Source organism: Dipodomys merriami, unplaced genomic scaffold (assembly GCF_024711535.1).
Source record: "Dipodomys merriami isolate MVZ:Mamm:240054 unplaced genomic scaffold, mDipMer1.0.p SCAF_5, whole genome shotgun sequence".
NCBI lineage: Eukaryota > Metazoa > Chordata > Mammalia > Rodentia > Heteromyidae > Dipodomys > Dipodomys merriami.
The window spans coordinates 48424985-48443271 of NW_027206068.1; the positions used below are offsets into that span (position 1 = coordinate 48424985).

Sequence of the window (18287 nt, forward strand, 5' to 3'; positions counted from 1 at the left end):
GGATCCAATCTAATGCATTCCCATTGTTCAGAACACACACACACACACACACACACACACACACACACACACACACACAGACATACACACACACCTGCACACGTATCACATAAAACAAAACACCTAAAACTCAAACAACAATTTTACAGTTACATAAACATGATTAAAGGTAACCAAAATTTCTTTGGTGGTACTTTAAAGTATTTGAAATATATCATTGTTTGAGAAGAATTTAAGTCCATAACAGAAGAGAGTGTTCATAACTTTTCTTTCAACTACTTAGCAAAACTTTTAGAGATGTCAGGCAAGTGTTGTAATGCCTACCTACAATGCTATCACTTAGGAGACTGAGGCAAGAGAATCTCCAGTTCTGAGTGGTTTAAATTGACCTTTTAGGATGATGGTAAACATTTTTAGGAAACATTGAGGTTTTTTTCATCCAAATGATACAAAGTCAATGTCTTCTGTTTAGAGGTGGCACACTTCTATATAATGTGCAACACCGAAGGGTTATATTTTCAGCAAGGCTGCTACACATAGCTGGGCAGGACTGTAATAGTTAGGGTAGCTTCATCCACATCACAGACATCATAATTTGAATAATATTATAACAAGATTCCAGCAGATGGCAGTAACACATCTATTTAGATAATATCAATTATATTCAGATGGTTTAGCAGAACGCAGTAAGCATTCTGAGGAAGGGAGCCTTTCTCTCTCCCTTTCCCCCTCTCTCTCTGTCTCTGTCTCTTTACATCTATCGATCTACCTGTCTGTCTGTCTGTGTGTCTGTCTGTGTGTCTGTCTGTCTTTCTCTTCCTGGGGCTTGACCTCAACCAAAGCACTGTCCCTGAGGTTTTCTTTGCTCAGGGTTTTCATTCTACAACTTAAGCCACAGTTCCAGTTCCAGCTTTTCAATGTTTAATTGGAGATAAGAGTTTCATGGACTTTCCAGTCCAGGTTGGCTTTGAACCACAGTACTCAGATCTCAGCCTTCTAAGATGTTAGGACTACAGATGTGAGCCATTGGCACCTGGCTTTTCATGGAGAGATTTTTTCTTTACTTGTATAAAGGTGCTACAGAGCACTGAAGTACAGTGTCAATCTTTAGGCTGTGCTTAGAGATCATTGTATAGTTCTCAGTAAGTGGCTCATGCTGGCCTCAGACTCGAGATCATCATACCTCAGATTCCCAAAGGCTGAGATTACATGTGTATATTACCTGGCCCAGCTTCTTTTAGCATCTTCGAATTTTTATGACCCACATAGATCTCTCTCTGTCTAGAATGAGTAGTCCAAGTTGAGGCCAATAATACTTGAATTCTAGTATTTTATAACTTTTAACTTGCAATCAGAATCATCCATTTTTGAATACACATTTTTATGTAAAAGCTGACAGTTACTTTTATATTTTCAAAGATAAGAAATATACAAATTGTAATAGCAATTCTAACAATAGTATCAATTGTCATGAAAATTTTATGCACATTTTTGACATGTTTCAAAAGAGATTGAAAAAATACTTCTAGTACAAAGACACAATCATGTTGCAGGTGTTGATTTCAATTTATTGTTCACTTACCACCAGTGTGAAATTATATAATGAGTTATTATTCAGTGATAATTTTGAAGATTTAGAATATTCCCCACTAGGTTTCTCTTTCTTAACTTTTCAACATATTATTTCAAGTTTTTTTTATATTTCAATATTCCATGTTGTTTTTTTCTCTATACACTGAGCTTTATCTGTATAAAAAACTTACATCTAAGTCTAAATGAAAATATATAAAACACAAAAGAAAATTAATGGAAATTAACTTTGGTTGGTGGTATTTGGAGTAAATTTTTTCGTTATTTTCTAAGCTATCCAATGATAAATATGTATATTGTAACATGAACTACTTAAACTTCTGCATATTGAAATACTTTGCTCCCTTTAAGGAAATGTTATTGGGAATCCAGTTATCATTATTTGAATCTATAAAAAACTTTAATACATTATAAAATATGTTTGCATTTTATTGTTTTATTTACTTGGCACAGTGAAGGAGACTTCTATTCTTAGCCAAGAAAAATATAAGAGCTAGTCACAAATTAACTCCTCAGTTTCTCATGTTAAATAAATACAAAAGTGGCTAAGATTTAACTTTATTTCTGACAATATTTTCTGACAAGGTTAGCATGCCTGAACTTTTTCCACTATCTTGTTAAACCATAATAATTACAACAGGTTAAGCTTCAGAATATAGTAGAAAACAACCCTGCGGGCCACTTACGTATTTGACACTGCCCCCCTTCCCATGAGGAAGGGCAGTGGCACACTCCAGGAGCAATGCAGTCACCTCCATTTTTACATTTCTGAAAGCAGGTTGCTGCAAATACAAATGCAAACACATTAGAGTTTTAAATGACTAGTCAAACCACAAAGATGCATTAAGGAGAAGAATGACACGTAGTTAAAAGTCAAGGATGAAAAGATTTTTTTCCTCCTTTACATTTTAGCAAGAACATCATCCATCTTTTACATATTCTGAAAAAAAAATGGGATTTTAGTGGATATATAGTGCTCCAAGTGAGTCATGGTTCAACTTTTTTCCAATTGTTAAGCTGTTTACATTCCTTCTCATTTTTTTTCCCACTTTGGTCAGTATGGTATGATAGCTGATAATTTTATATAATAATTTTCTATCATGAAACACTGGAATGAAGAGAGCCACAATCATCTCAGAAACTAACCAGAATAAAAGGCAATGGGACTGATTGAAGCAGAATTTAAGAATCATTGGTATTTCCAACTTTCCTCTCCCCTCTCCTTCTGATTAGGAGACCAGAATTTAAAGATTTGTTAATTATTCTGCAAACATAATTGAAAATATATATTCTTCTTTTCTTTCTTTCTCTCTTTTCCCTCCCTCCTTCCCTCCCTCCCTCCTTCTCTTCCGTCCTTCCTTCCTTCCTTCTTCCCTCCCTCCCTCCCTTTCTCTCTCCCTCTCTTTCTCTTTCTTTCTCTCTTACTCTTTCTTTCTCTCTTTCTCTCTTTCATTCATTCTTTCTTTCTTTTCTCTTTCTCTTTCTCTCTTCCTCTCTCTTTCTCTCTCTCTTTCCTTCCTTCCTTCCTTCCTTCTTCTTTCCTTCCTTCTTTCTTTCTCTCTTTCTTTCTTTCTTTCTCTCTTTCTTTCTCTCTTTCTCTCTCTCTCTCTTTCTCTCTTTCTCTCTTTCTCTCTTTCTCTCTTTCTCTCTTTCTTTCTTTCTTTCTTTCTTTCTTTCTTTCTTTCTTTCTTTCTTTCTTTCTTTCTTTCTTTCTTTCTTTCTTTCTTTCTCTCTTTCTCTCTTTCTGCCTGCCTGCCTGCCTACCTGCCTTTCCTTCTTTCCTTCCTTTCATTCTTTTTTTCTGTCTGTCTGTACTGTAATGGGACTAGAACTCGTGGCTTCCCGCTTTCCCATGGCTTTTTAGCTTGAGCATAGCTGGAGCCATGCCTCTGCTTCCCAACATTCCCCCCTCCCCTCTGGTTAATTAAAGCCAAGAGACTCACAGACTGTTCTGCCAGGGCTGTTTATGAACTTATGAACTGTTTATCAGCTTCCTGAGTAGCTTGAATTACAGACCTGTGCCCAGTGCCCGGCTTGTCAGGTTTCCTTTTTCTTTTCTGTGTCGTTGTTTTGTGTTTTTTTTGTTTTTGTTTTTACTGTTTGGGAAAATGGGATAAGAGGATTTTTGCCTTTTACTCTAGTTCAAAACAATATAGTCTAAAGCAGGAATAAATAAGCAATGAAAACAGGCAAAAGAAACAAGGAATGAGGTAGATTCTAGCATTGTAAGAGTATTCTTGAATCTTCTTACGTCGGCTGCATCGTTTCCCACTCCAACCAGAAGGGCACGAGCAAATGTTTGGTCCCACACATCTGCCTCCATTCATACACATAGGGTCACAGATACCTTAAGGTAAAAGGGTGAAACGTCAGCCCTAAAGCAGCGGTCGTTTTCAGTTTGCTTTTCTTATACTTTGTAAGTATGTTCTGCGCTAGCTTACTTTTCTGGCATCTCTTTCCAGTGTATCCTCTACGACAGACGCACACGTTGTCTCTCAGGCAGAGGCCACCGTTCTTGCAGGGAGGGTGACAGATGGCTGGAAGGACACGAGGACCCAGGGCGGGAGCAGTACATATTCAGTTATTACATATTGCTTATTGCATTATACACTTGTTATCTATGGAGCCATAAGTCAGAAGAATTCGTTATTAAAATAAAAGATTATGGCTGCAGGACATTAAACTGCCCCTTGTAAATAAAAAAATGAAATGCTGAAAGCCATAAGCCATGAGTAGTTTAACACTATTCAAAATGCATGGCTAAGTATTTGTAACAAATAGAGTCTTCTTTAGTATTATACGACATATATTATGATCCTTAATTTAGGTTTTTCCATACTGCTGAGATGAAGTAGAGAATAATCCAGACAAAACCAAGATGAAAAAGCAAAGTAATTTGTTTGTTCTTAAGGAAATTAGAACAACTTCAACGATTTTTCACATAGCATAACAAAAGTGTAAGAAAACACTTTAAAAGATCTTTTCAATAACTAGTAAGGTTATAAGGCAGAGTTTTACATGAATGGCTCCTGCAAACTCCAGAGTAAGACTCTTAATAACAGTGAATCATTTGCTGGGAATATTCCCTTCATATTTCAAATACACCTTGTATTTTCTGTGTACATATTTATCATTCTGCACGTGTGTGTGTGTGTGTGTGTGTGTGTGTGTGTGTGTGTGTGTGTGTGTGTGTGTGTTGGTAGAGGAGCTTGAACTCAGAGCCTTGGCCTATTACTTGGCTATTTTGCTCAAGGCTTGAACTCTACTACTTGATACACAGATCCATTTCCAGCTTCATGCTGGCTAATTGAGACAAGAGTCTGATGGACTTTTCTGCCTAGGCTGGTCTTGAAACAAGCATGAGCTACCACTGTCTTAGTTGTTTACAATTTTTAAAAATGCTTATATTATTTATATAGGAAAAAATTCGTAATTGTCATTTTTAATGAGAGATGACATTACTTCTTCTGGTTTTTAGTCTTTTTAAAAGTTTTTTTTTTTAATTTTCTTCCTTTTCCAAGACAGCATCTTTCTGGTATGCCTTGAAGTCCAAATTCTTATCTTTCAGCATCTGGAGTTTAAAGTAAGAGTTGGGATTACTGGCATGGGCCACTAATGAACAGCTAAAAGTCAGTGCTTTTTCATATGTTGCTTTTGTTGTTGCTTTTGTTTTATTTTATTTCTTTATTACATGTTGACAAACCTTTCAAAACTTTTTGATAGAATAATACTTAAATATATCTTAGTTTCTATTTCAAGTTAACAGATTTTGGTAATGGAGCTATGCTAAACTGTCAGTTTGAGTTGGGTCTCTCTGTAATAGTTGTATTTTCTATTTTCAAGCCTTGTAAGGAAAACACTGATTTCAAATGGATTTATAAATGAAAATGAAGCACTTCAAGTACAAGAACTACAATTGGATCCTTCTAGTGAGTAGTTTCTACTATTTTAGGCTAAAACTTTTCTGATTAATGAGCCTACTTTATCTGACAGTTTTTGGTACTTATAAAACCATTTATCCAATAAACTTTTTAAGCATCAAAACAAAAACTGTTGCAATAATTTGAATTTAGTTTTTAAATGGAGCTATTTTGCATTACTGGTTTTTGTGGCCAATTACTTCCTTTATTCTTTCTTACTCATCCTCTTTGCCATGTGACTTTGCCTTTAATCTCCCCTAAGACCAGAGGGGGCTTATGTTCTTGTCTAGTTAGTACAGTGCTTTGCTGTGCGACTGAACAGAAGTTTCAAAATGTGTGGTAAACTTATTCTTGGCTTCGCTCTCTTACTTCTATTTAATTGACCAGGTCAATTTTAATCTGTGGAGTGTCTCCTAGTCAGGTTAAAAAGTCTAGAGTCCATTCCAGCCAAACTGTAGGACCTATGCATAGGGAAAAATGAATGATTATGCCAGACTACTGAAATATTGGGGTTTGTTACACAGAAAATGCTTACTATTAAAACAGATAGACTCCTATGACTATAAACAGAGGTATACCTCATATTTTGTTACTGAAATGTGCTTATATTTTCTGCTCTTTTTCCTTTATACAACTTAAAATTAACTTACAGTTATTTCTGTTCATTAGGCAAAACAAGTATTCCTTCTACCTCAAAAACAACATAGGGGATATCTATAATTAGAGATCTCAAAAACAACACCAGGGATATCTATAATTGGAAATCTAAAATTAAAAAAGCAAAACTCACATTACTTAAAGTAATTTGCCATAAAATCAGTATTCTTGAAAACATAAGTACAAACATAAATACATTTACTCAAAACACCCTTATAATTAAAACAATGTATAAATGAAATAAAATAAAATAAAATATATTTTGGATTTATCCATCTACTCATAATACACAGTAGGAAAGGAGGTTTAGGAGAAAAACTGACCCTCTACAAACCTCAGATGGCCCTCCTAACAAACCCCATGTAAGACAGTTAATTGGGGATTTGAGGAGAAGGATGGGTCCCAAGTTATGAATAACTATTGAGAAAATCAGGAAAATTCTGTAAAAACACATTGAGTGAAAATAGTTCTTGAACCAAATGCTGTGTTACACAGATGATTGCTTGAAATCCATATAAAGCTGAAGAATAAAGAGTATTACATTTGTTACATTGCTAGATAATTTGTTTTTGGGGTCCGGTCGTGGGGCCTGAACGCTGGGCCTGGGTGCTGTCCCTCAGCTCTTCAGCTCAAGGCTAGCGCTCTACCACTTGAGCCACAGCACCACTTCCGGCTTTTTTCAATTTGCTTATGTGGTGCTGAGGAATCGAACCCAGGGCCTCAGGCATGCAAGGCAAGCGCTCTACCACTGAACCACCTTCCCAGCCCCACAGTGGTAATTTTTAACTACATTTTGTTTTCCTCCCAACTCTGTGTGTGTGTGTGTGTGTGTGTGTGTGTGTGTGTGTGTGTGTGAGAGAGAGAGAGAGAGAGAGAGAGAGAGAGTGTATGTGGCACAGATGTTCAACAAGGAACACTTTTTAAAAGATGTCTTATACCTACTGTAATTATCATGGCACAATCAAGCTTTAAAATTCCTTAGTTTCTCTACTCAAAACTATACCTAATATGGGTCTAGAAATGTTAAACTTAAGGGCTTTTTCTTCTATTTTACAGGCGGATAACACTCTGTATTAAATATGTAAGATCTTATTTACATGGGTTTGATTACAGAAACTACTGAAGTATTCTTTAAATTAGAAAAGCAAAAAACAAAAAACTAGCCTGGTGCTGGTAGCTCACCTGTAATCCTAGCTACTCAGTATGCTGAGATCTGAGGATCACAGCCTGGGCAGAAAAGCCTGTGAGACTCTTATCTCCAGTAAACCATTAGAAAACCAGAAGTGGTGTTGTGGCTCAAGTGGTAGAGCTCTAGCCTTGAGCTGAAGAGCTGAGGGACAGCTCACAAACCCAGAATTCAAGCCCGATGGCCGACAAAAGAAACACACACACACACATCACAAAACTGTACCTATAATCTTTAGCATGGATTTAGTCATAACCTGTCATTTTCTAAGGTTTGTCGTAATTTAATATTTTTACTTCTTTGCATTTCTCAAACTAGTTCCTCAGAGGAAGTGTGAGCTAGTAGAACTCCTTCCCTAACCTCAATATCCTGTGTCTGGATGATGTTTTCTTTTTCTTAACTTCAGTCTTATCCTAATCAACTTCTAAGCAACAAAAACCTAGTTATACGTTCAAGCACATCACAGAAAGGAAAAGTACAAATCTTAACATTTAAATTATGAAGATGTTCTAATAAGTTCTTTACTAAAAATACATTCTATCCATAGTGTAACACATTCTATCCATAGTGTAACTCAAAAACAGACAATATTGAAAATACATTTTAAATAAGTCATTGGCATCAATTCCCACATATAAATTCACTTTTTTTTTTTTTTTGGTCAGTCGTGGGGCTTGAACTCTGGGCCTGGGCACTGTCTCTGTGCTCTTCAGCTCAAGGCTAGTGCTCTACCACTTGAGCCACTGCACCACTTCCGGTTTTTGAGTGGTTTATTGGAGATAAGAGTCTCACCACCTTTCCTGCCCACGCTGGCTTTGAACCGTGATCCTCAGATCTCAGCCTCCTGAGTAGCTAGGATTACAGGTGTGAGCCACCGGCGCCCGGCATATATTCACTTTTGAGACATTCCTATTCTAATAAAAAAATAAAAACCTGTAGCAGCATGTGGGGAGAGGCATTAAATGATGGGCCATAATGGGCCAAGAAGGAGAAAATCATGCACTTTTATATCTCCCATCACTTTTCATAGTGATGTGCATATATGCCTCTTCATACGTGTTTAATGAACCTAAAGTCATGAGATATCTGGGTATAACAAGTTATGGTAGGGTTTAACATAAATCAAAGTTTATCTTTTTTTAGAGAAGGCAGTAAGGAAGATATTGTTTCATTATCAACTCAAGATAATGTTGACTATTTCTTTCACACCTTTGTTCCACAAAACAGCAAAGACAAGTGCCAAGACTATAACATATAATTGAAGAAATACAACCATTTAGCATGACAACTCTAATGCATTTGCACAAACTTGGCCATGGGTAGGTAGCCACTCATGAAACATTATAAGGAACAGAGGAAAACAGTAAGATTTTCCCCTCCAGAAGTTGTCTGGTATGAATGTAAACCTGTTGATACCTAAATAATCTTCTTTTTCTTAATAAAGAAAGAATAATTACCATTCTGACACTGTGCTCCGAAGAATCCATCTGGGCAGAGGCAAGTGTTTGGCTTGTAACAGGAACCACCATTGAGGCAAATGGCCTCACACAGAGCTAATGAACAGCAAAAGGAAGACAACCACAAAAGCCTTACTATTTTAAAAATGAAAGCTGTATAAAAGCACAAAATGGAACGAAATAAAATACTTAATTTTTTTTACTGTAAGTAAGCCCCATAATCCACTATTGATTAGACTTTAGTAAACAGAGAGGAATAAAATAACTTCATAATTGTTTGGAAAGAATGTTCATTAAGTATACAAATATTATTCAGTTACAAATGTAGAGTATGTGGTTAGCCTTCAAAATGCCCCCTGAGAACTGGGGGTGGGAGTGGAGGGAAGGATTGTAAGAGAAGATAGTTTCACTTCAGCCTCTCTAACAGGACAAGGATGGTACGCAATCTGTTCAATTCCATATGGCTCTGTGGATCCTTTGTTTCTTTCCCAACAAAAGGAGACCTACACTCGGGCCCTAACATGGTCAGAAACATCCTTTGGTTTCCCCTTTTTACCTTCATTTTGCTTTGAAAGATATTCTCCAAACTATTCTTCAACCTAGATTTTTCCCATCTACCAATGCCCATGTCAAATACTATTTTCCTCCAAAATCAACTTGCCAGGGTTAATTTATGACTTTTGCTTCAAAACAACTATGCTTTCATTATATTCCTTATAAGTCCTTGTCTCAGTCTTTTCTATAAATATCTCTACTTCCTTTACTCATGATATGCCTTCTCCAATAAAAGCAAAAGTCAATTTGATGTTTTGTGTCCTTTAGCTCACATAAACTTGCCAAGCTATATCTTAAATTTTCATTGTGTTTAGTTAGGATAAACACAAATACTCACATGCATTGCTAGAGAAACCAGTCTGATGTTTTGATAAATGAATGGAATAATATGATGTGTGTGAGTCAGAATCACTTAGAGAAAAAAAAAGTTTTTGGTTGGTTGTGGGGCTTGAACTCTGGGCCTGGGCACTGTCCCTGAGCTCTTCAGCTTGAGGCTAGCACTCTACCACTTGAGTCATAGTGCCAATTCTATTTTTCTGGTGGTTAATTGGAGATAAGAGTCTCATGGACTTTCCTGCTTTGGCTGGCTTCGAACCAGTATCCTCAGATCCCAGCCTCCTGAGTAGCTAGGATTATAGTAGCAGCTGGCTTGAGAAATTTTAATGAGATAGAAAATCTGTGTTGTGATTAAACACAAATAAAATCTTTAACCTAGAAATAAAACATTGAATAGATGTTCTATGTTCATGCCAAGTAAGTGGAGGAGGGGAACAAAAAAAATCTAATATTGATGAGATAAAGTAATGATACAATAATGTTATAAGATGCTATCTACATTCCAATAAAAAAAATAAGAAGGAAAAGAGAGCAATTTAAAAAAACATGTCTGATAGATCAATCTCATTACTGTCATGCCAGATCAGTGTGTGTGTGTGTGTGTGTGTGTGTGTGTGTGTGTGTGTGTGTGTGTGTGTGTTAGGTGTAAGCCTTCAAGACATTGTAATATTTTACATTTCTTTTAATTCACGTGTCATTGAACATAATTGTAATTTACCTGTATTGCAGGTGGGTCCATACCAGCCTGGCTTGCACTGGCAAACATCTGGTTCAAGACATTCACCTGCATTTTCACAGTGCCTGTTACAAACCTCTGAAGTCATGGAATAAGAGAAGAAAAAGACAAATCAAGAGAAACACAGATTGTTGGCCATTGCATAACTAGCTCATAACTTCCACACATATCTGCTAATCAATAGGCCAGAAGGAAAGATGGGACATAATATAGAGTTTGGCCTTCAATGCTCTCTAAGACCATTGAGCCTAATGATAAGAGTTGGCTAGTTGAGCAAACAGACACAATAAATGAGACTTGAAAAAGTGGGAAAAGGAAGGGGAGGAATAGGACTATGTTGGAGTGGGTGAATTTGTTCGACCTGAGTTGAGAACATGTATAAAATAGTACATTAATACCCCGGCATATCATAAATGCTAACTCAAAAACAAAAACACTGAAAAAAATGAAAAACAATAAAGACAAAAGGAAAATTCATATGCAAATTAACATATTTGACTTCCTTCTATTTCAAAGAAGGATCAAAGGTAGGATTCAGAGAATTACTTCAGAGACTAAAAAAAAACTATTTTTTTTTTTTCTGCCAGTTGTGGAGCTTGAACTCTGGGCCTGGATGCTGTCCCTGAGCTCTTCAGCTCAAGGCTGACAATCTACCACTTGAACCACAGAGCCACTTCCTAAAAATGATTGTTTTTTGTTTATTTAGTTACTGGGTTTGAAGTTAGGGCCTTGCTTTTGCTAGATAGATCCTGTACCACTAGAACAATACCCCCAGTCTTTTTCTCCTTTAATTTCTTTTCAAATGTAATCTTACATTTATGGTCAGGCTAATCTTCCTAATCTTCCTAATCTTAGTTTCCCAAGTAGCTAGGATTACAGTTTGAGCCTCCATGCCCAGAAAAAATAAGTCTTTGCCTTCAGATTGGTCATCTACAGTTGTTCCCAATGCTATTCAGCATCACAAATCATGAGTGGGTGTTTTTAGTTAGGGTGTGGGTTTATTTCATCAAAGAAACAAGTTCATTATATCATGACCACACAGGATCTTTGCTTACTTGTTTCACACCTGGGTCCCACAAAACCGTAAGCACAAGTGCAGAGGTTGCCAGACAAGCATGTACCACCATGTTGACAAGGAGGGTTGCAATGTTCTGTGGATACAGATTGCATTAGTAAATCAGGTCTTTGTCATGATAATTAAAATTGATATCACAAACACAAGAAAGCTTTATAAGAGCAGTTATAGTGGCCTCAGTTCTCTTCCCATGCAGTTCCCTTCTGCAGTACAGACTACGTGGATATCTTTCTCTGAAATATTCACCAGCATTCATGTCTTGTTTTGGTTTATAAAAGAAATCTAATGAATGCAATACAGACAGGGATATAAGAGGTTTATGAAAAACTCTGCTAAAAATTGGGTAGAAACATAAAATTTTATACTTGTCCTGAAAAGTGAATCTTAGGGTGCATTATAAATATATTCTCATACCTTATTAGTGTTGTAAGCTTTTGTTAGTTTACCCTAAATTTATATTCCCTTGTTAATTTATACTTTGCCATGTCACTAAAGCATATAACAAATCCTTATTTGTAATTGCATGTGCCATCTACTAGAAGATATTCTTAATTTTAAAATATTTTATATTAAATTTATTTTTACTATCTTTAAACAATTGTGACCAGAATTCTCAAATCAACATGTCAGTTCATGAATATAAGGTATCTTGATCAATGTCACCCCTTCCAGCCTTCTCCTGCATCTACCCCAACCTCACCCATCCCCCCACCTCCATTTTCATACAAGTACATTGGATATCATGACTATATTTGCCTCCTTCCCCTTGAGCTCCTCATCCACACAGGATATTCATTTTGTCAAAATGTCCAAAACTTGTTCAAATAAGTTACATCATGGAGATTCTCCCCTAAATAGAGTATATGCTTTTAAAGGAACTTTTTTAAAACAATGATTAATTTATTTCTTTAAAGTATCATCTACCATCTGCACTTAACATTTTAGCTTAAATAGTACAACTAATAAGATTATAGATGTCTTTTTTATTTATTGTTTAAAACGTTTTTGTTTGTCTTTTTATGTGGTACCAAAGAATTGAACTCTGGGCCTCAAGCATGCTAGGCAAACATTCTACTATTAAGCCACTTTGTTAGCCCAATATACTTATATAATTGCTGTTTAAATTTCTCTTTAAACTCACTATTTTGCACTATGGGAAATGAACTATACAACTTTGGGAGTTGCGAGGGGAAAAGTGGGAGAAAATTAGGGAGGACATGATGCTGTTCAAGAAGAAATGTACTCATCACCTGACTATGTACCTGCAACTGCTCTGTACATCATTTTACAATAATTTATTAAGAATACTTTCTCATTGCTACCTTATATCTTTTAATTACTTTACATGTAATGTTTCTTTTGAGTCATCTTTGGTAAGTCAATTAATAATCATTTTTGCCAATAACATAGCTAAATCCCAAAAATCATTTTGGAAGATAATTTTACCAAAGATAAGCTATTCATTTTTTTCTTAGATCTCTGATTGTTAACATTCCGTATTCTTTAAACTTCAATTAATTATTTTAATATATATTTGGGAAAAAACTATAGAATCATACACTAACATTAGTAAAATATATCAATACATGCCAAGCAAAACTGAATTATCTCTCACAACTATTTTAAAGAAAGTAAGGAGAGTAAGAGAGCAAGTGGGTAGGGGATGGATGGATAAGAATGATGACGGGTGACATTGGTCAAGATGCATTGTATTCGTGAACTGCTTTGCTAAATGCCAACTTCTTTGTACACTACTTAATGATAATAATAATACAAATAAGTAAAATAATTTTTAAAAGTAACACCTAGTTTTAGCTCCATTATTGAATTTTAGTTTGATTTATCACCTTCAGTGCAGGTAGCTCCACCATATCCTGGAGGGCATTCACAAATGTGAGGCTTTACACATTTTCCATGGTTTTTGCAAGCAGGGTGACATATCGCTGTATAAAATAGAGCCAAGGGTTTAGAGATCTCAATTATCAGTGATCAATTTATTATGCAAACTAGGCAATGCTGTACCTACCGGTTTGGCAGTTCGAACCAATGTAGCCTGCTTTACACCTGCATGTGTTGGGGGCCACACATTCTCTGTTTTTCCCACAAGGGTGTCTACAAATAGCTGCATGAATCAAGCAAAAAATTGCTGTGTAGATGGTTTAATATACATATACTCCTCATGTTTAGTTATGATACAATTCAAATTTTCTCAAATGCTATTATTTTGATACTGTATTACAACAGAAACTACAGCGATCTATGATTTCATTTTTGTTTATACTTCTTTTATTATTAAAATGATTGAAGAAATGGCTAGCAGAGTAAGAAATAAGTATTGTACATAGAAATTACCCCTCAGGGCAGTACCTAAGGTTGGCAGTGGTGGCCAATCATACATGGCAGATTACAATTTTTAAAAGGCAATGAAGGGGTGGGGGGAGATGGGAAGGGATAGGAAGGGGAAACAAAGGAGGAGGCAACAATGCTTGATAAGAAATGTACTCATATGGGCTGGGAAGGTGGCTCAGTGGTAGAGCACTTGCCTTGCATGCATGAGATACTGGGTTCGATTCCTCAGCACCATGTAAGCAAAAAGAAAAAAGCCGGAAGTGGCACTGTGGCTCAAGTGGTAGAGCACTAGCCTTGAGCTGAAGAGCTGAGGGACAGTGCCCAGGCCCAGAGTTCAGGCCCCTTGACTGGACCCAAAAAGAAAAAAATGTACTCATTATCTTGCCCATGTAATTGTAACTCCTCTATACTGTATTTTCACAATAAAAAAAGGCAATGACGTTTCAGAACTTAGAAGAATAGTATTTGAAACTTCATTGTATGCGTTGTCAGTTTTATGACATAACTGATAGCGAAGTTTTCTACTAGAATATACCTATTATGTATACTTAAAAGTAACTCAGGAGAAACCCCTTTCTATCAAAAATACCATAAATATTGGATGAAATAAATAGAAAGTAGTAAATAGAAAACCTATCTTCTTAGTTATGGGAACTCCCTAGTTCACATTTATGAAGAATTTTCACACTACCTTTGCAACTGATGCCATCTCCATAGTACCCCAAAGGGCAGCGTCCACATTTGAAATGGCCATCTCTGGTTGGTACACAAGAAACCCCAAGAAAACAGGATGACTTAGTGCAAGTTGATGTTTTGGTTGATCCAGACTTTCCTGAAAAAACTGTCACTGCTTTAGTCACTGGTAATGCAGATGCAAAGTGGGTGTATGCTTGGAGGGACATGTTAATCTGAGAATGATGTCTTCCCATCTCTCTTTGGATCATGCTCTGGAAAATGTCCTTTTCATCACCAAAGGAGCTGTTTGACTGAATGCTTAAAAGACTAGTGTTATTTGCAGGAACTTGTAGCTCATCCAGATTTGCACTGAGAACCTTGTCCACATATTCATAACCAGACATCTGATGAGAAATAGCTTTCTTCAAATTACCCATGAGAGCCGTAGTTGAGTTTAATGGCAATTGGGAGATGCTCTCTGTGCTCAAAAGGTTTTGAGTAGTAGTGGGACTGTGGGCAAAGCTTGTAGCAGTTACTGAATACTCCTTTTGAGGTGATTGAAAATCCAAATCTGAACAACCAAAAGGAAATAGAAATGTCATCCAGTTACATTTATTAATGTTGAACTCTAGCACAATATTATTGTTATTCATTTTTTATTTAGGTTCTTCAATAGGCATAGCATCATAGTCAGTACCATAAAGTTGTGACACTACAGAGCTATTGGGTGACCCAAGATAGCAGAGAAGTTTAGCTACTATAGAAGTTAAAAAATAAACTGGGTGCTGGTGGCTCACACCTGTAATCCTAGCTACTCAGGAGGCTGAGATCTGAGGATCACAGTTCAAAGCCAGGCCAGGTAGGAAAGTCTATTAGGCTCTTATCTCCAATTAACCACCGGAAAACCCAGAAGTAGCATTGTGGCTCAAGTGGTAGAGTGCTAGCCTTGAGCTGAAGAGTTCAGGGACAGTACCCAGGCCCAGAGTTCAAGCGCCACGACCGACAAACAAAAAAGTTTAAAAAAAAATAATAAGCTCCCAGGAAATAATTTTAATTGATTCTATCTTTTGTTCATTATACATTATGAACACACTTTTCTACACTATAAAACAGAAGAATTAATAGATAAGGAAAGAAAAAAAAAACATTTCTAGTTGCATGTAGCTATGTGGTTTTCTAAAAACAAAACTACCTAAGGAATAAATATATTAGAGTTATAGAAAACACATGCTAATTATGACTTGTCATTAAAGTTGATATAACACCATTACTTACTAGAGCGATATCCGTTTGTTGACTCAACATAGCTTTCTCTCTGTTTGGAGATTTCACTATCCTTTTCCTTAATTAAGTTTTTGTCAGACCTTGTGACAACCATAGTTTGTGTAGTAATTTCATTTAAAAGATGTGTTTCAACTGTAAATTTGTATGCAGAAATCAGATCAGAGCTCAGCTATCGTAAAACCAAAGAACAGTGCACAGAAGCATAAAATATTCATGTCATTTGGATTGCAACCTTCTCAAAATAAGGAATCAGTTGACATACTGTCTTTTAGGCAAACCTTCTGCTACAGAATCAGTCCTATGCATTGAATTAATATATTTAAAACCTAATCTTAATCCACCTAAAACCTAAAACATAATCCACACTGGAAAATGTCCTATACATCATCACGGGAGCTTTTTGCATGAATGCTTAAAAGGCTACTGCTATTTGCAGGAACTTGTAGCTTATCCAGACTCAGATTTGCACTGAGAACCTTGTCCACATATTCATAGCCTGAAGAAACAGCTTTCTTCAAATTTCCCATGAGATTCATAATTGAGTTTAATGGCAAGTGGGAGATTCTCTCTTTGCCCAACAGGATTTTAGTAGTAGTGGGACTGTGGGTAGATCATGTACCAGTTACTGAATGCTCCTTTGGGGTGGTTGAAAATTCAAATCTAAACAGCCAAAAGGGATAAAGTTACATACATGAGTAAGAAGAGAGAGGCCATGATATAAAGGACTTTTATCCTACAATGCAAAAGAGGAACTAGAAAAGCACACACAGAGGAAAGACCAGGAAGAAGATAGCTCTCTGAAATCCAAGAAGCTCTCCCTGAAACCAATTAAACCAGCACCTTCGTCTTGACCTTCTACCCAGAATTGTGAGGGGGTAAAATACAGTTGAGTGAGCAGCATTCAGTGTCTGGTTGTCTGTCACGGTAGCTCATGCTGACTAACAGAGCTTTCTTTAGTACCACTCACACACCTCCAGTCAATTCTGCCCTCAGAACTATGTCTTTCCATGCTGCTGACATCCCTTTCTCCTTACTGGTAGGGAATAACCTTGAGAATAAGAATCTCAATGAGAATGAACATTGTTATGACCTTTCTTACCTTTAGACTGTTGTCATTCTTTATTCATAAGTGATCCATTCTTCTGTATTAGTTAAAAATAATTTTTCTCAAATACAAACCTTACCAAACTTCTCCTTTCAAAACTTTACATGATTCCCCTATGTCTGTCTGCGGACTGTCTCCAGCTTCAACTCTCTTAGGAGTTCTCCTTGATTCTTTTTCCTAGTGAATTATTTACAAGGTCCCAGGCATCCTGTGGTGCTCCAGGCCCCTGTGCCTTTTCCCATGCTGTTCCATCTTCCCAGAATACTTTTTCTCTCCATTAACCTGCAGATCCTATAGTTCTAGCATAGACCAGACATTTCCTTTTTCAAGTGTCTTCTTATCTTTCCAGGAAGCCATGATGCCCTATAGCCCTATTCATGCTGTACTTCTATTCAAAGACAAAGAATCCCTTACTGCACTTTGTGCTCACTAGTCATATTCCTTGATGCTCCATTCTTGCCTATTCAGAGTACATGTCTCCTACGTTTCTGTATCCTCTTCATTTATTTCAGTTTACAAGACGATGCATATGCACCAAGGTAACACAGGAGTGAATGAGAGAATGGAGTCAACTCACTCAAATAAATTAAATGCATCAGAAACCATTCCATAGCAGAAAAGAAAATAGGAACTCTTACTGTGACATGTTTTCCCATCACCATAAAATCCTTTTGGACATGAGCTACAATAATAGGAGCCAAAGGTATTGAAGCATTCTGCTCCTGGAAAACAAGGCCCAGATTTACACTCATCAACATCTTCTTCACAGTTTTTTCCTATAGGAAATGAATCAAGAGTTCATTGCTTCATTGCTGTTCCAAGGAGCTCCCATTTCAAATTTATTCATATTCTGACTTAGTTCATGATGAACCAAAAGTTACCTTTGAACTCAGGTGGACACTCACAAGAATAACTGTCAAAACCTCTATGACATCTGCCAAGGCCACAAGGGTTTGATTGGCACTGACTGACATCCTCTTCACAACGACCACCCTGGAAGCCAGGCAAGCAGACACACAAGTATGCGCCACTCCCTGGAGGAAAGCTCCTATCGGACTCACACAATCCACCATTCAAGCAGTCGCAAGATTTTACAGCCACCTACAAAAGAAAAAATAAATATTTGAAATAAAATTAACTTCAGTCATTGCCCTAAGAATCATAATAGGCATGTATATTTTTGTGTATGATCCAATCAGGCATTTTTTGCAATATATATTACATATAATGATATTAAAATAATTTAATAAGGCAGCTTATGCCCAGCATCAAGAGCACAACCTAAACAAAAATACTGATGACAATATTTCAAGAAATGTTCCACGATGATCAAGTTCTTCCTTTCTTCCTTCCTTTTGTTCG

General features: G+C 36.5%; 1 protein-coding gene across 1 annotated transcript in view; it reads right to left on the minus strand.

The window, feature by feature from the left end:
• The window catches only part of Vwde (von Willebrand factor D and EGF domains), a 67544-nt gene that overhangs the window by 19902 nt on the left and 29355 nt on the right, over nucleotides 1–18287 (minus strand). The window contains exons 18-28 of the mRNA XM_069997365.1: nucleotides 17807–18026; nucleotides 17564–17701; nucleotides 14553–15107; nucleotides 13539–13634; nucleotides 13360–13455; nucleotides 11493–11588; nucleotides 10420–10515; nucleotides 8811–8906; nucleotides 4032–4127; nucleotides 3842–3937; nucleotides 2277–2372 (exon numbers count right to left, since the gene is read on the minus strand). Of these exons, the coding sequence (XP_069853466.1) occupies nucleotides 2277–2372; nucleotides 3842–3937; nucleotides 4032–4127; nucleotides 8811–8906; nucleotides 10420–10515; nucleotides 11493–11588; nucleotides 13360–13455; nucleotides 13539–13634; nucleotides 14553–15107; nucleotides 17564–17701; nucleotides 17807–18026 (1681 nt within the window). The remainder of the gene's footprint in view (nucleotides 1–2276; nucleotides 2373–3841; nucleotides 3938–4031; nucleotides 4128–8810; nucleotides 8907–10419; nucleotides 10516–11492; nucleotides 11589–13359; nucleotides 13456–13538; nucleotides 13635–14552; nucleotides 15108–17563; nucleotides 17702–17806; nucleotides 18027–18287) is intronic.